The sequence below is a fragment of the Catharus ustulatus genome, chromosome 8, assembly GCF_009819885.2.
Source record: "Catharus ustulatus isolate bCatUst1 chromosome 8, bCatUst1.pri.v2, whole genome shotgun sequence".
NCBI lineage: Eukaryota > Metazoa > Chordata > Aves > Passeriformes > Turdidae > Catharus > Catharus ustulatus.
Genome location: NC_046228.1, coordinates 17073851 through 17095364, shown reverse-complemented (window position 1 = coordinate 17095364; position 21514 = coordinate 17073851). Strand labels below are relative to the sequence as shown.

At 44.4% G+C, this 21514-nt stretch overlaps 1 protein-coding gene and 1 pseudogene across 1 annotated transcript; both read left to right on the top strand.

The window, feature by feature from the left end:
* The first annotated feature begins 4825 nt into the window (after nt 1-4825).
* Nucleotides 4826-8951, top strand: LOC116999675 (interferon-induced protein with tetratricopeptide repeats 5-like). Its single transcript, XM_033066601.1, is given in 4 exon segments — nt 4826-4849; nt 4851-4907; nt 4909-4943; nt 7502-8951. Coding segments are annotated over 4 exon segments (1539 nt in total). The 5' UTR covers nt 4826-4837; the 3' UTR covers nt 8937-8951.
* A 5160-nt stretch (nt 8952-14111) lies between these two features.
* On the top strand, nt 14112-19368 carry LOC116999673 (annotated as a pseudogene).
* Nucleotides 19369-21514: the final 2146 nt, after the last annotated feature.

Sequence of the window (21514 nt, the reverse complement as noted above, 5' to 3'; positions counted from 1 at the left end):
GCTCTGACGCAGCGCTTGCGAAGCCCCGGGCCCCATTTTCGATCAGGGCTCTGGTAGAAAGGGGAGGGGAGGCCATTGCTAAAATCCATGGCCCCTGGGCATGGCAGGGAGCCCTGGGCTCGGCAGAACCTTGCCCTGCTGCCGGCCTGGAGCGGCTCTGGGCGGCCAGACCTGTCCTGCCACCCACACGGCCTGGGGGAGACACAGCCGGGCCCCGTTCTGGCAAGGCCAAGAACCCCCAAGCCCCCAGCCTTGCCTGCTGGGCAGTGCTGGGCTGAGGGAAGGGAAGAACATCAGCCCATGCCTGGAATTGAATGGAGCACATACCAGAAAACTGCCATGGAGCCACAACAACCACCACCGCTTTCTGCCTGGGCCCTTACAATCGTAGCCCAACCCCAGCACAGCCTTGAAAGTGTCTTTATCATAAATAGCTCAGGGCCACCACCTGGAAGAGATCACAGGATCGACCATCCCCTGTCTGTGCAAGGTATTAACTCTTTCACTGCCCAGAATGGGACATGTGGATAACTTTGTGCTCTCTCCCGAGTGAAAGAGGTGGACCAAGATGGTGATATGCACAAAAACAGCATTAAAAACCACCAAGGTCAGAGAAAAGGAATAGTCAGGCCCCAGATTAGGGAAAGAGGAGAATTCTGGACTGAAATTTCTCTCTTTTATGCAATGGAGAAGAGACTCTAATTTCCCTGTAACACATAAAGGTATATTGTAGGGTGGGTGAATGTTTTAACTATTGATATGAGGAAAGGAGTTGGCGCAAGAGTAGGCGAATATTGAAATGGCTGTGATCCCATAAGCTTGAATACAGAGGACATGAAGACCCCTGCTTCCCTCAGGAAAGAAAAAGAAGACCTCTCTTTTCCAAGATGAAGAAAGCTTTTGTTTAAACTGTTATAATCCTTAAAGTGTGCCCCGTAAGTTGATACGGTCCCCGGTAATAGTTGCGGGAAAACTGAAATCGAAGAAGGAATTTTTACACAGTGATCAGATTTCCATTCTCCCAGGCGGCTGATGCTGTGATGTCAAGGTCATGAGAAAAATGTATCTTGTGCAAAAATCTCCATAGACTGAAGAAAGAAGTCTCCTCTCCCAAGTACAGTAATTTCACGATTATAAGCCGCACCATTTTGTCTACAATTTTGGTCCCAACCTGGAAGTGTGGCTTGTACTCTAGAGAAGGCAATATATGAACAAAGTTCAGAAATTGCCCAACCTGAAAGTGCGAGCTGCGCGCTAAGCCGAGCTCGCGAATTGAGCGCCTGCCAGTAAAACACGCAATCGCGCAATTGTTGCAAATTGATTACTCTGTTGCGCGGCAGAGGGAGGCAGGCTTCTGCCGGCAGCGCAGCACAGGGGAAGGCGGGCTTGGCTCCGTCGCACTGCCACCCCACCCCGGGGGAAGGCAGGCTTTGCTCCATCCCACTGCCACCCCAGCCTGGGGGAAGGCAGGCTTGGCTCCGTCCCACTGCCACCCCAGCCCGGGGGAAGGCAGTCTTGGCTCCGTCCCACTGCCACCCCAGCCCGGGGGAAGGCAGGCTTGACTCCGTCCCACTGCCACCCCAGCCCGGGGGAAGGCAGGCTTGGCTCCCGCAGGCACCGACGGGGGAACGGAGCTCACGATTTGATCACCTGCCAGTAAAACCTGCAATCATGTGATTGTTACAAATTGCTTACTTAGTTGCACGAGTATCCTAACTGTGACTGAAAGTACAGTTTATAATCTGGTGGGGCTTATATATTGGCGAAGAACAAAAAGCTGCCGACCCCCGGTAGTGCGGCTTATAATCAGGTGTGGCTTATAATCGTGAAATTACTGTAAATTGTTGCAGAGCTATTATATAGAGGGTAAACTGACTGAATTGTTTCTCTCCATGGTTGGTGTGAAGGAAAATAAACTGTGGGGGGAGGAGAAAGTGTTCTTAAAGTTTTATTCTGATTCTTACTATTTGTCCATATAGTTTCTAGTAATAAAAGTTTTCTTTGTACCGTTTAAAACTTATAATTTGCCTTCCTCCTAGTCCTTCCGAAGGGCCCTGCGGCGCTGACAGCAATCACTGCTGCTCTTACACACACACATCACCCATCTGTCACCTTTGACCATTGCCTGACATACCAAACATTATACAAACGGGCTTAAGTTCCTGCACGGTTTCCATCACAGCTTCCTGCAAACCTGTTTCATCTTCATGCCTGGCAGCAACCGATTTGCAGGCGCTGCACTGCACAGCTGTAATTTCCCAGAGAAGCCTGTCTGTGGTCAGGGGATGTGCAATAGAGCTTGCAAAAACTTGGACCAAATTCAGTCTTTTAAAATAAATATTCGTGTTACTCTGTCCAGGTCCATAGTACTATCCATTGAATAATACAGAAAACTGATACTAAATACACAGTGCTCGAGCAAGAGGCTGTCAAGAACAGAAATGTTTCTGTTTCTTTAAAAAGCATTAAGATTTTAATTTAAAAATCACTGAAGTTTTCATAGCATGTTTTGATATGTGGATATGACACTAGATACAGACACTATATGACCCCTTTGCATTCCTGGATGACATTTCTTAAAGCTGCTTGATTTTGAAGAACTTGAGTGGGAGAATTATTGCACTGTGGTTCACTTGATTGTTTTGTCAAATTAATTGCAGGTCTCTTCGCTGCTAAGGGAAAACCGACATTACAAAGGACCACAGTTGCTGCTGTCAAACATAGTACAGTAATTTCACGATTACAAGCCACACTGACTATAAGCCGCATCTCCGGGTGTTGGCAAACATCTCGTTCTTTGTCCATACACAAGCTGCACCCAATTATAGGCAACTCTGTCATTCGCAGCGAGGACCCCCGTGCAACAAAGTTGCCAAATAGTAACAGAATCGCGGCATAGCGGGGGTTACTGGTTCGGCTCAGGCCGTGAGGGCTCGGGGCTGCCGATGGGGCCAGGTGGCCCAGCTCGGCGCTGCCGCTTGGCGGGACCGCTCGGGGCCAGCCACTGCTGCCACTTGGCTCGATCGTCCCGGCCCAGCGCTGCCCTGTGGTGGCAGTGGGGCACGGAGCCTGCCAGCACCCACGGCGGTGGCGGCAGAAGGGGAAGGAGCCCCTCGCCTCTTCCCGAACCGCGGGACCAGCAGGAGGGAGCCCCGCCTGCCCCGAGCTGCGCTACCTGAAGGAGGGAGCTCCCCAGCCCAGGAAAACAGATGCCTGGGACAGAAGTAGAGACAAGAAACCAATAGATACTTAGTAGTATTGTAAATCATTCTTGTCCAAATTTAGTTTTGGCATTGCAGTTACCTTTCAAACACTTTCTTTCCAGTAATTACCTTTAACCTTCATTTTCCGTAAAATACATGGACACGTGGAGATGCTGTTCCTACTCAATCCACTGCCCCTTTTCATCACCTATCAAATACCTGGATGCTGCAATCCTGAAAGCTATGCAGTTAGTAGCTGTACTAACATTATCTTTATCTCTAAAACATCAACTCCCAACAATCCCTCCACACACACACACACCAACACAAGCAGACACACAAACACATCAGATACAAGGGGGCGTGCGTGTGTGTGTGTTTTGTTTGTGTTACTCAGGCTCTCCAAATTCTTGTAGAATCCAGAGGTTCTAATATGTCAGGCTGGTTTGTTGGGTTTTTTCAAAGGAGGGAAAGGGTGGAAGAGGGAAAGGAGGGAAGAGAAGTGAAGAAGAGAATACAAAAGGGAAAAAACAGTTACCAGCTACTAACATCTTTGCTGTCATGCTGATGATTGTGGTTTCTTCTTCCTCTCACCAGATCCACTTTGAGTCATCTTTAGAAGTGTGTTACCACCCTTTTACACTTTTCTTTTTCTTCCCTGATCTACAGATTCAGGTTACATCTGAATTTGCTATATGTAGTGCTATTTATGTATGTTACAATCTCTGTCTGGATCTCCTTGTTACCCCCAAAGTTAATTCTACGCAGCCAGGTCTGCATTTCTTTTTGTTTCTTTAAACTAGGTATCGATGAGTTAGTTGTTCATACATGCCCCAGTCCCCAGGCCATTCCCATCTCTGTTGCCATGTGTGCAACCTGCAGCAGGCATTGCTCTTGCCGTGCACTGATTTTGCATGGCCTTGGGACCAAGGCCTGCCAGGTCTGCTCAGTTTGCCTTTGGCCTTATCTGCCTGCAGCTTTGTTTTGCTTACCACAACTGTGACAGCACTTCCTCAAACTGACTGGCTGTATCTAGTTTTTGAGAGTATAGTATTGGGTTTTTTCATGTTGAGAGAAGCAACAAACTTTTCATGTGGTTGAGGTATTCAGTACTCTTGGACAATGGCATAGTGCAGAAAAGCACAGGCCTGGTACGGCAGCAGAGACCTCGGGGTGTGGAGGCACAGGATGAAGGTGTGCAGAGAGGGGAGATAAGGGTTCATTTGTATGTGTGTGTTATGTGGGTGACACACCACCAATATAACAGGAGCCTGCACCATGGCCCAGAGTTGTGCAAAGGTGCATCAGCAGAGGCACGAGTGACAAATGACCCTTCCCTAGCATATGAGTGATAAGCAGGTCAGCTCGCACCAGCCTGAAATATTCTCCTTCTCATGGATGTCACTGCTGTTATACATAGGAAACGCTTGGAGCGTTAGGAAACGCTTGGAGCGTTAGGAGGTTTTGCTGCATCCTCCACCAGACAAAGTAATACTTGGCACAGAGCCAGACTGAAAAAGAGCAACTTAGTGTCTTAACGGTTTCAATTCTTCAGCTGCAGACTGACTATTCTGCTTCTGCAAAGCCACAAAAAAGCAAAGTATCAGTTTCCCAGAAATTTCATCATAGATCACATGAGCGCTATGATCAAATAAAATGGAAGACACAACAACAGTGGGCAGCACTCCTTTGGTATTGAGGACTTCTGAACACAAGTGAGCAGAGAAGAAAAACCATGAGGTAAGAAAGCAATCCAGTCTCTAAAATATGCTTTTTTCTCTATGCCATGGAAAATAATGCTTATTATCTACATGAATGGAAGCAGTGAGGAACTTGCATCTAAACAACAGAAAAAATTTACACACTATTTAGAGAAGAATCAAAATAAAACATGGATGCACTTGAATGTTTTCATTTTATTGCTTCTCCAGTGTGCCTCAGTCTCTGTGAGTAGAACAGAAAGTAAAAACAATTTTGAGCATGCTGTGTCAGGATGAAATCCAGACTGCATCAGGTTCAGCTGGTGCCCAGCCAAAGAGGTGTAACCTGTGTCGGTCACATTCCTCCTTCATTTCCCTATTGGTAATTTTGCAAGTTTTCCACCTTTTTACACAAAGGTTTGATTTTGCAGTTGAGCAGCAGCACATGCTGTGTCCCACAGGCTGTGAGACCTGCTGGGTGTTACAGGAGGGACAGCAAGGAAGTCTTTGTAAGAAAGGAGGATTTGACTGAGGAGCCTCAGTAACAGAATTGTCTCATTGCTTCTTTAATGAAGGGAGAGCACAGTGTGGACTCAAATGTCATCTCTGTGTTGTAAAAGTGTCCCAGTTGATTGTGTGATAAATGCCAGTCTGTGCAACCACACAGGGACACAGGCAGGCAATGGCAGCAGGGGAAATCCAAATAAAACCCTGGTGGCTCCCAGGTCCCAATTGAAAGAAAAAGCTGTGAGAAGATGTGGAGAGATTGTCCTGATTTCATCTGCTGTAGAGTTAATTCCTTCTCAGCAGCTGATACAGTATACCTGGTTCATTAAGCCAACGTTTTGAATAACACACCCACATTTTGTTTGTAGTTGTGTTTATCCTAGTCAAGGACTTCTTTGTGCCCCATGCTCTGCCCGTGAGGCACAGCTGGGACAGGTGATCCAACCTGGTCAAAGGCATGTACCACAGCAGGGAACATCTTGCCCAGTTTATAAACTGGGGAGTACCCTGGAAGGGGGCTGATTGGGATACAGGGACAGAGTCTGGCATCGGGCATCAGGTACTGATCGACTCTACAGTGCAGCACCATTTTTTTCCTATCAGTTTTCTCCATTTCTTTTATCATCAACAACAATATTTGCTATTACGATATTTTATTTTGTTTCAGTTATTAAAAATCAATACATTCTGATCTTAACCTAAAATTTTTACTTATGTTCTCCTCCCCATTCCACCAGTGGGGGACAGGGGGAGATGAGTGAGCAGCAGCATCATGTTGGGCTTAAACCACAAGAGGGATAAAGGGGTGTTAAGGACCAGCAGTATGTCACCAGGGTCTGGTTACTAAGGGTGTGTGAGTGTGTGAGTGTGTGCACAGGGCTGAGGCACCTGGGGAGAGAGAGAAGCTCCCTAACCAGCCACGGGATGTCCTGAGCCAGCAGCTGAGGAGACACAGGGTTAGTGAGTGAGTGAGTGAGTGAGTGAGTGAGTGAGTGAGTGAGTGAGTGAGTGAGTGAGTGAGTGAGTGGTTTGTACCAGCAAGGGGAATGGGGCTGCATGGCTCGGGGGCTGAACAACCAAGTGCCAGCAAATGGAGAGGCTGGTGAGATCTGGGACCCGATTCCTGGATACATGAACCATTTAATCTGTACAACCATTGCATAAGAATGGTGCTATGACCTAACATGTATGATTTAAAAATGCAGGACATTCCAAATTAAATCTATAATGCAAACCATAAGATTTACAAAGGTTTAGGGTACAAAGTAAATTACATTCTGTATAGTGAAAGGGAATGTTATATGATGACATCTTTTGGGTACGCTTCAGCAATTGTTGCCAACACAGGAAATATGTTCCTGAGGCCCAAGGGTTTGCCAGCTTTACTACAGAGAGCAGCCCTCCACTGGAACATCCACAGCAACATCTGTGCCTATGTAAGAGGTGTCCTCATACACTGGCAAGAATTACCAAAATCGCTATTTAGCATTTTAGACCGAGGGCTCCCTACAGCATTGGCTTGTTTGAATTTTGATTGTGAACTAAGGGCACAAAGACTGAGGTATTGCCTGCCTTTACAGTAATTTCACGATTATAAGCCGCACCAGATTATAAGCCGCATTTCTGGTGTCAGCAACTTTTGTTTCTTTGTCAATATATAAGCCGCACCGGCATGTAAGCTGCAATTTTGTTCACAGCGAGGATCTGAGTGGAACTTTCACAAAGTTGTCAATTAGTAACAGAATAGTGGGATAGCAGGGTTTACTGGCTGGCTCGGGGCTCTGCGGGCTCGGCTCGGCATTGCCCCGCCGCCGCCTGGCCGCAGTCCCGGTCCTGCTACCTCACCGCATGAGAGCAGCTGCCGACTACGGCTCCGGTCCCCCACCACTGCCAGGGAGCGGCCCCAGCCCGACTCTCACCGTTCATGTATTTGCCACTCCGGATTACAAGCCGCACTTCTGGGTTGGGACCAAAACTTTACTCAAAAGTGTGTGGTTCATAATCATGAAATTACTGTACATGCCTGGTTTCAAAATAAGAATAGCAAAAAGCTAATGGGGTAAAAAAAACTTTTTCTTTGATTTCTTCTAGTACCATTTCCAAGGATTCCTTGAAGACTTCCCTGCTGCAGTTGGAATGTCATTTTACATGGGATTTGCACAAGGAGGATGTAGTTCTTGAGACCCTAGAGGAAACAATACTTGATCACATCAAGTTTGTCAAAGAATGCAACATTACAGATTATAATATACTCTCCTATGTATGTCACTTAAAGAATTCAAATGAGGAAGGCCTGAGAAATCTCCAAAAAGCTGAAGAAGCTATTCAAGAACATCATCCAGGGGAAATTGCCAGGAGAAGTCTTGTTACCTGGGGGAACTATGCCTGGATCTATTACCACATGCAGAGATATGAAGAAGCTCAAACGTATGTAAGCAAAGTGGAAAACAGCTGCAAAAAGCTTTCAGGCACTGCTCTTGGGAAGATTCAACTTCCAGAGGTCTGTGCTGAGCAAGGATGGGCATTATTACGTTTTGGGCGGAGTTACTTTGAGAGGGCAAAGAATTGCTTTGAAAATGCTCTGACGAGTGAGCCTGATAACCCAGATTTTAATGCTGGCTATGCAATAGCAATGTTTCGCTTGGATAGTTTCACTGAGAGGTACAATGAAGAGACATGGCCATGCCTTGAGGCCTTGAAGCGGGCAGTGGAACTCAATCCCAATAACACCACCCTTCTGGCATTACTGGCATTAGAGCTTCAGCGATTAAAACGAGGCGCTGAAGGGGAGAGGTACATTGAAGAAGGGCTGCAGAAAACCCCTGATTTTCCTCTTTTCCTGAGGTATGCTGCCAGTTTCTACAGAAAAAAATCAGAACTAGGCAAGGCAGTGAATATTTTGAGGAAGGCCCTAGCACTGACACCAAATTCTGTCATTGTGCATCATCAACTAGGACTCTGCTACAAATTGAAGATACTTCTAATGAATAAGACAAGATACCCACCTCAAGAGGAAGTGGAGAATCTTATTGAGCTTGCCATTTTTCATTTAAAAACTGTGATAGACAAAAAGCCAATGTTTTTTATTACTTATAGTGACCTAGGAAACATGTACGCGCTTGGCAAGAGGTATAAAGAAGCAGAAGAGATATTTCAGAAAGTGCTTCACAGAAATGACATACCCTGTGGTGTCAAACAAGAAATCTACTTCAATTATGGCAATTTTCAGCATATTCACATGAAGTCAGAATCAAAAGCCATTGAGTACTACATGGAAGGTCTGAAAATGGAAAAAGATTCCTATGGAAGAAAACAGTGCAGTGAAGCTGTGGAGAAATTGTTGAAGCAGAAAATTGAGAGTGGTTTAGGACATGCAACAGCTTTTAGTACACTTGGCCTCGTTCATAAGCTCAATGGGAAGAAACAAGAAGCAATTGAATGCTATCAGAAAGCCATTGCTTTGGATCCCAACAATGAAGAATATCTGAATGCATTAGCTGAGCTACAACTTTCCATCTCAAGCTAAAGCTGCAAAAATCACTGTTTATCTACTCCACTGGAAAGCTTACAAAATGTGTGTTATTGTTGTGAACTATTAAAGTCTATTGAATCAATCAACTCTTGCTTCTGGGTATCTCTCTGATGACCAGCCTTCATGTTAGTGGATTAAATAAAGAGAAATAGACAATCAAAAAAGTAAGAAGGATAGCGTTTTTGTAGGACATGAAAGGCTGCGGAGACAGCCCCATTTATTATCCCTGATCTATCAGCAAAGCTGGTTTCAGATGCATTGCACCAAAGGATTAGACTGTGCACAAGACAGCAACTGTCTAATTTACCCAAAACACCCTATCGGGAACCACAATATCAAACATCAGGATAGCAATCTTTGAGATGCCAAAGAGCTGACTGTGGTCATGCTTTTGAAACAAGTCAGGGATAGCAAACACACGAAAAATAACCTCAAATGTGGGGTTATATTTAAAGATTTCCGGAAATTTTTTCCTGCTGTGACTGGGGGAGCCTACTTTGAACTTGACGAACACCAATCTGTGTCTGATTTTTAACAGTGAAACGTTGAAACAATGAGAAAGTTTATGTGTCTTTGTGAAACAAATACAAAACTAAATGCAAAAAAACCCAGGAAAGTTCTCTTTCCCTTCCAACCTATCACAAATTAATGACAGCCCGGGTACTCCGTGCAGCCTGGGCCGGGCAGGGGCAGGCGACTCTGACGCAGTGCTTGCAAAGCCCCGGGCCCCATTTTCGATCAGGGCTCTGGTAGAAAGGGGAGGGGAGGCCATTGTTAAAATCCATGGCCCCTGGGCATGGCCAGGGAGCCCTGGGCTCGGCAGAACCCTGCCCTGCTGCCGGCCTGGAGCGGCTCTGGGCGGCCAGACCTGCCCCGCCACCCACACGGCCTGGGGGAGACACAGCCGGGCCCCGTTCTGGCAAGGCCAAGAACCCCCAAGCCCCCAGCCTTGCCTGCTGGGCAGTGCTGGGCTGAGGGAAGGGAAGAACATCAGCCCATGCCTGGAATTGTGATGTGACCACTGCAGCCGGGGCTAGCTCAATGGAGACACACCGCTGCCGAGCAAGGTGTGAGGAACTGACTCAGTGTAGCTCTAATGGAGGCACAACCTCTTGAGCTGCTTGCTTAACAGTGGGGTCAGCGTCCAGGGTCAGGCAAAGGAGGAGTGGGACACGCTCAGCTACTGAGTTTCCAACAGGGTTTATTAGGATTGAAGGGTTCAGGAGCAAAAGAGCCCCAAGCATTGTTGTGCCCCAGATTAAATACAGAGACAAATTGGGCGGTGGGTACGAACAGTCAACTGATAGGGGATCCTTAGGGGAGGAGTGAAGGGCAGGGTCTATCAAAATGCAAACAAATGATGGAAGCAGGGGGAGGAGGAAGGGTCACACGGGCCAATGGGGCATCGAGTAACACAGGAAATACAAAGGGTTGGAACAGCTACGGATTGGGGCAGTTGAGACTGAGGAGGGAGGTACTGGAACAAGGGGCAGCGTTACAATAATGCACAGGGAAGGAACAGGGACAAGGGGAAGGGTTACGATAATGCACAGGGAAGGAACAGGAACAAGGGGCAGGGTTACAATAATACACAGGGAAGGAACTGGAAAAATTGGTGGGAAATGCCATACAGGGGAGTTTCAAAGATGGATACAGCTTAGGGAGAAACCAACTTAGGGAAAACACAGAGGCACACAAGAACAAACTATTATAACAAATTTAACTGTGAACAGAAAAAAATAAACATGAACCGCAACAGAATTGAATACAGCAAATGCCATAAAAACTGCCATGAAGCCACAACAACCACCACCACCTTCTGGCTGGGACCTTACAATCCTAGCCCAGCCCAGGTGAAGCCATGAAGGACTCTTAATAATAGATAACTCTAGGCCACAACCTGGAAGAGATCACAGGACCATCTCCTCTCTGGGCAAGGTATAAACCCTCTAACTGCCCAGAATGAGATTTGCAGATACTTTGTTCTCTTTCCTGAGAGAAAGATGAAGAAAAATGTGATGATATGCAGAAAAATAGCATAAAATCATCAAGGTCAGACAACAGGAAGAGTCAGATCTCCCAGATGAGGGAAGAAGAAGAGCCATGGAATGAAATTTCTCTTTTTTATGCTGTGGAGAAGAGACTCTGATTTCCCCATAGCACATAAGGATATAGTACAAGGTGGGTGAATATTTTAACTGTAGATATGAGGCAAGGCATTGGTGCAATTGTAAGCAAATGTTGAAATGACTGTGATCCCATAAGCTTGAATACAGAGGAGATGAAGATTCCGGCTGCCCTCAGCACAAAAGAAGAAAAAGAAAGAGCTCTGATCTCAAAGACAGAGAAAGCTTTTGTTTACATGGTTATAATCCTTAAAGTGTGCCCCATAATTAGATAAAGTCCTCAATAATAGTTTGGGAAAACTGTCAATCAAAGAAGGGATTTTTACATAGTGATCAGATTTCCATTCTCCCAGGTGGCTGGTCACTGTGACATCAAGGCCACGAGAAAACTGTTTCTTGTGTGAAAATCTCCATAGACTGAAGAAAGAAGTTTCCTCTCCCAAACAGGTAAAAGACTATTAAATTGGTAAATTGGTGCAAGATTATTATATAGATGGTAAACAGAAAGAAATATTTCTGTACATGATTGATGTGAAAAAAAAGAAGTTGTGGGGGAAGGAGAAAGTGTTCTTAAATTTTTATTCTGATTCTTGCAATTTGTCCATATAGTTTCTAGTAACAATTCTTAAAATTTCACACAATTCTTTGTACTGTTTAAAATTTATAATTTGCCTTCCTCCTAATCCTTCCGAAGGGCCCTGCAGCACCATCAGCAATCACTGCTGCTCTTACATACACACATCACCCATCTGTCACCTTTGAGCATTGCCTGACATATCAAACATTATACAAATGGGCTTAAGTTCCTGCACGGTTTCCATCACAGCTTCCTGCAAACCTGTGTCATCTTCATGCTCGGCAGCAACCGATTTGCAGGCACTGCACTGCACAGCTGTAATTTCCCAGAGAAGCCTGTCTGTGGTCAGGGGATGTGCGATAGAGCTTGAAAAACTTGGACCAAATTCAGTCCTTAAAAATAAATACTCGTGTTACTCTGTCCAGGCCCATAGTACTATCCATTGAATAATACAGAAAACTGATACTAAATACACAGTGCTCGAGCAAGAGGCTGTCAAGAACAGAAGCATTCCTGTTTCTTTAAAAGGCAATAATATTTAATTGAAAGATCAATTGTAGTTTTCATAGCATGTTTTGATATGTGGATATGTCACTAGATACAGACCCTTTGCATTCCTAGATGACATTTCTTAAAACTGCTTGATTTTGAAGAACTTGGGTGGGAGAATTATTGCTCCGTGGTTCACTTCAGTGTTTGGCAAATTAATTACAGGTCACTCTTCCATTCAAAGGGAAAACCCACAATATAAAAGACCACAGTTACTGCTGTCAAACATAGTAATTACAGGCTAACCTAGGCTAAATGGAAAAAAGTATACAATAGGATATGGAGAGGGGCCCTGTAATATACTGTGGTGTGGTTCATTCACGTTATTTTTAAAAAGGAAAACTGCCTTTAAGGCAATCATTTGGCTGACCTAATACTTCGAGAAGGAATTTTTTCTCAGCATGTATCCATTTCAGCTCTAAGGAAACGCTCAGATATGAATTTTCTCTCATAAAATGTGTAGATATGTATGAAAACAGTTCCGATTCTTCTGTATGTACAGATCACTCAAATAAACAAAGGTGTTTGATTAAATATGAATGCAGCTGTTGTTCCCCGCCCATTTCCGGATATATTTTCCAAGAAGCTTCTGCCTTTCCTGCTATGCACTGCAGCTCTCCCTGAGAGCAGTCAGCCCAGCTACAGCTTGCTCTGAAGTGAAAACAGCAGAGCTGTAGAAAGATTTCAGAATTTTCCTGTGCAGTACCCAGCAAGTTCCAGAGATCGCTGCAGAAAGGCATTGCATAACTGTTCTCATTCTAATGGAAGCACTTTCCTGCATTTCCTTTGTTTAATAGGCATCCATGTCAAGCCATAGCATAAAGATGCAACTAAATTAGTAAAAAGCAAGGAAACTAGGGCAAAGTTCTGCATTTCAGAAGGAAGATGCCTGCATTTTCCTGTTTGTACCAAGCAGTGTACCAAGGAAAACAGATGCCTGGGATAGAAGCAGAGACAAGAAACCCATAGATACTCAGTAGCATTGTAAATCATTAGTGTCCAAATGTAGTTTTGGCATTGCAGTTACCTTTCAAACACCTTTTTTTCTGGTGACTGCCTTTAACCTCTATTTTCCATGCAATACATGGGTTTGTGGAGATGCTTTTCCTACTCAATCCACTGCCCCTTTTCATCACCTATCAAATACCAAGGTTCTAGAATTTGAATGCTACTTCGAGTATTAGCTCTACTAACCCTTATCATGAGCTCTAAAATATCTGCTCCAATAATCCTTCCACACACAGAAACACACAAGCACACAGACACTTAAAGGAGACACAAGGGGTGTGGATGAGTTGGGTGTGTTAGCAAGGCTCTCCAAATTCTTGTAGAATCCAGAGGTTCTAATATGTCAGACTGGTTTGTTGGGTTTTTTCAAAGGAGGAAAGGGTGGAAGAGGGAATGGAAGGGAGGGAAGGGAAGAAGAATTAAAAAGGGAAAGAAGTTACCAGATACTAACATCTTTGCTGTCATGCTGAAGGGATTTGAGTACTCTTGGACAATGGCATAGTGCAGAAAAACTTGGCTTGGTACAGCAGAAGAGATCTTGGGGTGTGGAGGCACAGGATGAAGGTGTGCAGAAAGGGGAGATAAGGGGTCATTTGTGTGTGTGTTATGTGGGTGACACACCACCAATATAACAGGAGCCTGCACCATGGCCCAGAGTTGTGCAAAGGTGCATCAGCAGAGGCACGAGTGACAAATGACCCTTCCCTAGCATATGAGTGATAAGCAGGTCAGCTCACACCAGCCTGAAATATTCTCCTTCTCATGGATGTCACTGCTGTTAAACATAGGAGACACTGAGAGCATTAGAAGCTGTTGCTGCATTCTCTACAACACAGCGTAATACGTGGCACAGAGCCAGGCTGAAAAAAAGCAGCTTAGTGTCTTAACAGTTTCAATTCTTCAGCTGCAGACTGACTATTCTGCTTCGGCAAGTCTGGGGAAAAGCAAAATTTCAGTTTCTGTTTCAGAGAAATTTTGTCATAGACCACATGAGGGCAGTGATCAAATAAAATGGGAGGCACAACAACAGTGGGCAGCAATTCTTCGGCATTGAGGATTCCTGAACAAGTGAGCAGAGAAGAAAAACCATGAGGTAAGAAAGCAATCCAGTCTCTGAAAGATGCTTTTTTCTCTATGCCATGGAAAATAATGCTTATTATATACATAAAAGTAAACAGTGATGAACTTGCATCCAATCAACAGAAAATATTTTACAGAAATTTAGAGAAGAATAAAAATAAAATAAGGATGCTCTTGAATGTTGTCTTTTTATTGCTTCTTCAATGAGGCTCAGTCTCTGTGAGTAGAACAGAAAGTAAAAACAATTTGGATCATGCTGTGTCAGGATGAAATCCAGGCTGCATCAGGTTCAGCTGGTGCCCAGCCAAAGAGGTGTAATCTGTCTCTCCAACCTGTGTCGGTCACATTCCTCCTTCATTTGCCTATTGGTAATTTTGCAAGTTTTCCACTCAGTCCATTTTTGACCCAAAGGTTTGATTTTGCAGTTGAGCAGCAGCACATGCTGTGTCCCACAGGCTGTGAGACCTGCTGGGTGTTACAGGAGGGACAGCAAGGATGTCTTTGTAAGAAAGGAGGATTTGACTGAGGAGCCTCAGTAACAGAATTGTCTCATTGCTTCTTTAATGAAGGGAGAGCACAGTGTGGACTCAAATGTCATCTCTGTGTTGTAAAAGTGTCCCAGTTGATTGTGTGACAAATGCCAGTCTGTGCAACCACACAGGGACACAGGCAGGCAATGGCAGCAGGGGAAATCCAAATAAAACCCTGGTGGCTCCCAGGTCCCAATTGAAAGAAAAAGCTGTGAGAAGATGTGGAGAGATTGTCTTGATTTCATCTGCTGTAGAGTTAATTCCTTCTCAGCAGCTGATACAGTATACCTGGTTCATTAAGCCAACGTTTTGAATAACACACCCACATTTTGTTTGTAGTTATATTTATCCTAGTCAAGTACTTCTTTGTGCCCCATGCTCTGCCCTTGAGGAGGTGCACAAAGCAGCTGTAGAGTGCACAGCTGGGACAGGTGATCCAACCTGGTCAAAGGCATGTACCACAGCAGGGAACATCTTGCCCAGTTTATAAACTGGGGAGTTACCTGGAAGGGGGCTGATTGGGATGCAGGGACAGAGTCTGGCATCAGGCAGCAAGCAGGTACTGAGCAGTTGTATTGTGCACCACCACTTGTTTTTCTTCCTGTTTTCTCCTTTTGTTTTTTCATCAATAACAATATTTGCAATTCTTATATTTCATTTTATTTCAGTTATTAAAAATTACTAAATTCTGATCTTAACCTAAAATTTTTACTTATGATTCTCCTCCCCATTCCACCAGTGGAGGATAGGGGGAGATGAGTGAGCAGCAGCATCATGCTGTGCTTAAACCACAACGGGGATAAAGGGGTATTAAGGACCAGCAGTATGTCACCAGGGTCTGGTTACTAAGGGTGTGTGAGTGTGTGAGTGTGTGCACAGGGCTGAGGCACCCGGGGAGAGAGAGAAGCTCCCTAACCAGCCACGGGATGTCCAGAGCCAGCAGCTGCAGAGACACAGGGTTCGTGAGGAGTGAGTGAGTGAGTGAGTGAGTGAGTGAGTGAGTGAGTGAGTGAGTGAGTGAGTGAGTGAGTGAGTGAGTGAGTGAGTGGTTTGTACCAGCAAGTGGAATGGGGCTGCATGGCTCAGGGGCTGAACAACCAAGTGCCAGCAAATTGAGAGGTTGGTGAGATCTGGGACCAGATACCTGGATACATGAACCATTTAATCTGTAAAACCATTGCATAAGAATGGTGCTATGATCTAACATACAAGGATTTAAAAATGCAGGACATTCCAAATTAAATCATACAAACCATAATATTTGTAAAGGTTTAAGCAACGAAGTACAGTAATTTAATGATTATAAGCCGCACCATTTTGACTAAAATTTTGGTCCAAACCCAGAAGTGCGGCTTATACTCAGGTGCGGCTTATATATGGACAAAGAACAAAAAGTTGTTGTTTTAGTTTGGAGCGCAAGTGTCTGCTGAGAAAGGCAGGAGCTTCCCTTGAATTGGAGAATGTAAACCCACTCCCTCCAAATTATTATAATTTTGAAATAAAAGGGTTTTCAGGTAAAAATATGGGAATTAGGAATAACAGTTCTTTTCTAGGGAAATTGAAATAGGAATACAGTGCTACAAAGAAACAAACTCCAAACCCTGACAAAGTCAGAGTACAACCTGACACCCCGTCAGGCAGCGTGTTTGTAGCAGTCCCATTAAATGGCAGCTGCATCCTCCTGCAGTGACAGATGTGGCTCAGTTGGAGCAGTGCTCCTGTACAAGGTGCAGTTTGCCTCCGGAGCTCCAGTGGTGATGTGGAGAAATCCGGTTTTCCTCTGGAGTCCAGTGGAGAAAGGGGCTCCCTTATTGTCCCAAAACCTCTGTTTTTATCTTGGTAAGAAATATTGGGCTCTTCCCCATGGCGAGAGAATCTTCCAATGGGATGCAGTAATTTTATCAGTCCCACAGTGGGACTCAATGGCCATTAGCAGAAAATGACTCGCTGGAGGAAGGATGGGGTGTGAAAAGATAAAGAACAATGCCCCGCCTGGTTTCAATGGATGGCCCATTAGCAGAATATCTGCCATTGAGATAAGGATCACTGCCCCAATGCTCAACAGATGGTGATAGAACAGATGCCTTTTATCACACTCTGTATTGTAACGTGAGGCTTATAATCAGGTGCGGCTTATAATCGTGAAATTACTGTAAATCACATTCTGTATAGCTTAAGAAAAACTTATGTGATGACATCTTTTGGGTACGCTTCAGCAATTGTTGCCAACACAGGAAATATGTTCCTGAGGCTCTGTATTACAGAGACCAGCCCACCACTTGAACATCCACAGCAACATCTGTGCCTATGTAAGAGGTGTCCTCATACACTGGCAAGAATTACTAAAATCACCATTCAGCATTTTAGACCTAGGGTTCCCTACAGCTTTGGCTTCTTTGAATTCCAAATGTGAACTAAGGGCACAAAGACTGAGGTATTGCCTGCCTTTGAAGTACATGCCTGCTTTAAAATTAAGAATAGCAAAAGGCAAATGCGGTATAAAAAACTTTTTCTTTGATTTCTTCTAGTACCATTTCCAAGGATTCCTTGAAGACTTCCCTGCTGCAGTTGGAATGTCATTTTACATGGGATTTGCACAAGGAGGATGTAGGTCTTGAGGCCCTAGAGGAAACAATACTTGATCACATCAAGTTTGTCAAAGAATGCAATATTACAGACTATAATATACTCTCCTATGTATGTCACCTAAAGAATTCAAATGAGGAAGGCCTGAGAAATCTCCAAAAAGCTGAAGAAGCTATTCAAGAACATCATCCAGGGGAAATTGCCAGGAGAAGTCTTGTTACCTGGGGGAACTATGCCTGGATCTATTACCACATGCAGAGATATGAAGAAGCTCAAACGTATGTAAGCAAAGTGGAAAACAGCTGCAAAAAGCTTTCAGGCACTGCTCTTGGGAAGATTCAACTTCCAGAGGTCTGTGCTGAGCAAGGATGGGCATTATTACGTTTTGGGCGGAGTAACTTTGAGAAGGCAAGGAATTGCTTTGAAAATGCTCTGAAGAGTGAGCCTGATAACCCAGATTTTAATGCTGGCTACGCAATAGCAATGTTTCGCTTGGAAAGTTTTGCTAGGTGGAACAGTTTGGAGATGAGACGATGCCTTGAGGCCTTGAAGCGGGCAGTGGAACTCAATCCCAATGACACCACCCTTCTGGCATTACTGGCATTACACCTTCAGGGACTAAAAAGACGTAATGAAGGGGAGAGGTACATTGAAGAAGGGCTGCAGAAAACCCCTGATTTTCCTCTTTTCCTGAGGTATGCTGCTAGTTTTTACAGAAAGAAGGGAGAAGTAGACAAGGCAGTGAATATTTTGAAGAAGGCCCTAGCACTGACACCAAATTCTGTCATTGTGCATCATCAACTGGGACTCTGCTACAAATTCAAGATACTTCAGTTGAAGAAAGAAAGACACCCACCTCAAGAGGAAGTGGAAAATTTCATTGAGCTTGCCATTTTTCATTTAAAAACAGTGATAGACAAAAAGCCTGTATTTTTTTCAGCTTATGGTGAATTAGGATTCATATATTCACTGGGCAAGAGGTATGAAGAAGCAGAAGAGATATTTCAGAAAGTGCTTCACAGAAATGATATACCCTCTGTTGACAAAAAAAAAATTTACTCTAATTATGGTAAATTTCAGCATATTCACAGAAGTCAGAATCAAAAGCCATTGAGTATTATATAGAAGGTCTGAAAATGGAAAAAGATTCCTATGGAAGGAAACAGTGCAGTGAAGCTGTGGAGAAATTGTTGAAGCAGAAAATTGAGAGTGGTTTAGGACATGCCACAGAATTTGGTACACTTGGCCTCGTTCATAAGCTAAATGGTAAGAAACAAGAAGCAATTGAATGCTATCAGAAAGCCATTGCTTTGGATCCCAACAATGAAGAATATCTGAATGCATTAGCTGAGCTACAACTTTCCATCTCAAGCTAAAGCTCACAAAAATCCTGTGTAACAAAAAACCCCCAAACCAAGGAGATGTCAAAAGACTCTCAAAAATTTTTTTGTTATTTGCTTTTCACTTGCAATTCGACATTATGACCAGATGAACACAGGTGGCATCACTTTCTGGTCCTAGTATAGACACTCCAGACAACGATTTTTCATTTATTCATTCACTAATAAGAGAGTAGGCTTGGATAACTATATAATATATATAACATATATTTATTGCTAATCCAACAGTCTTTAGAGCTGACATGGGTATAAATGTTGTATTTAAGTGATGGTCTGTAGAACAATGAACTTCTACGCTGAAATCAGATATTAAGATTTTCCCAGGAAAAGATAAGGGAATCACATTAAGTGTGTACATTTGATGTCCAGGCTTATACACTAGTAGACTTCCTGAAGCTTTTTTGAGTGTTTTAAAAATATGTTTTGTAGAAAGAACTTTTGTTGAAGGCTTGTTCAGTTTATTACTTTGTATGCTGTTTAATAATGAAAAACAAACATTGTTTAGCCAATCCTCTGGAAAGCTTAAAAATGTGTGTTATTGTTGTGAACTATTAAAGTCTGTGGAATTTATCGACTGTTGCTTCGGGGTATCTCTCTGATGACCAGCCTTCATGTTAGTAGATTAAGTAAAGAGAGATAGACATTCAAAAAAGGAAGAAGGATAGAGTTTTGGGAGGATACAAAAGGCTGAGGAGACAGCCCCATTTCTTTTCCCTGAGCTCTCGGCAAAGTTGGCTCCAGACGCATTGCACCAAAGAATTAGACTGTGCGCAAAACAGCAACTGTCTAATTTACCCAAAACACCCCATCAGGAACCACAAGAGCAAACATCACGAGAGGCAGTCTTTGAGATGCCAAAGAGCTTGCTGTGGCCAAGCTTGTGAAACAAGTCAGGGATAGCAAACACACAGGAATTTACCTGAACTGCTGCGGTGGTTTTTAAAGATTTTGGGAGATTTTTCCCGGCTGAGAGAGGGGGAGCCTGCTTTGTCAAGACCAAACGCTGTCTGATTTTTAATACTGACACATTGTTACACCAATGAGAAAGTTTATGTGTCTTTGTGAAACACACATGTAAATACAAAAAACCCCAGGAAAGTTCTCTTTCCCTTTTGGCCCATCACAAATTAACGACAGCCCGGGTACTCCGTGCGGCCTGGGCCGGGCAGGGGCAGGCGGCTCTGTGGCAGCGCTTGCGAAGCCCCGGGCCCCATTTTCGATCAGGGCTCTGGTAGAAAGGGGAGGGGAGGCCATTGCTAAAATCCATGGCCCCTGGGCATGGGCAGGGAGCCCTGGGCTCGGCAGAACCTTGCCCTGCCGCCGGCCTGGAGCGGCTCTGGGCGGCCAGACCTGCCCCGCCACCCACACGGCCTGGGGGAGACACAGCCGGGCCCCGTTCTGGCAAGGCCAAGAACCCCCAAGCCCCCAGCCTTGCCTGCTGGGCAGTGCTGGGCTGAGGGAAGGGAAGAACATCAGCCTGCAGCTGGAATTGAATGGAGCACATACCAGAAAACTGCCATGGAGCCACAGCAACCACCATCGCTTTCTACCTGGGCCCTTACAATCCTAGCCCAGCCCCAGCACAGCCTTGAAAGTGTCTTTATCATAAATAGCTCAGGGCCACCACCTGGAAGAGATCACAGGGCTGACCATCCTCTCCCTATGCAAGGTGTTAACTCTTTCACTGCCCCGAATGGGACATGCGGATACTTTTGCTCTCTCCTGGGTGAAAGAAGAGGACCAAGATGGTGATATGCACAAAAACAGCAATAAAAACCACCAAGGTCAGACAAAAGGAACAGTCAGGCTCCAGATGAGGGAAGGAGGAGAATTGTGGAGTGATGCAACAGAGAAGAGACTCCAATTTCCCTATGAGACATAAAGGTATATTGTAGGGTGGGTGAGTGCTTTAACTGTTGATATGAGGAAAGGCATTGGCACAAGAGTAGGCAAATGTTGAAATGATGATCCCATAAGCTTGAATACAAACGAGATGAAGACCCCGAAGAAGAAGAAGAAGTAGAAGAAGAAGAAGAAGAAGAACAACAACAACAACTGCTATATTCATTAAAGCATGCGCCCTAAGTAGATAAGGTCCTCAATAATAGATGTGGGAAAACTGTTAATCAAAGAAGGGATTCTACATAGTGATCAGATTTCCATTCTCCCAGGTGAGTAATGACTGTGATACCAAGGCCACAACAAAACTATTTCTTTTGTAAAAATCTCTGTAGACTGAAGAAAGAAGTCCCCTCTCCCAAGTAAATTGGTGCAGAACTACTATAGAGATAGTAAACTGACTGAGTTGTTTCTCTCCATGGTTGGTGTGAAGGAAAAGAAGCTGTGGGGGGAGGAGATATTGTTCTTAAAGTTTTATTCTGATTCTTACTATTTCTCCTTTTAGTTTCTAGTAACAAAAGTTTTCTTTGTACTGTTTAAAACTTATAATTTGCCTTCCTCCTAATCCTTCCGAAGGGTCCTGCAGCACTGACAGCAATCACTGCTGCTCTTACACACACACATCACCCATCTGTCACCTTTGAGCATTGCCTGACATATCAAACATTATACAAATGGGCTTAAGTTCCTGCACGGTTACCATCACATCTTCCTGCAAACCTGTGTCATCTTCATACTCGGCAGCAATCGATTTGCAAGCACTGCACTGCACAGCTGTAATTTCCCAGAGAAGCTTGTCTGTGGTCAGGGGATGTGT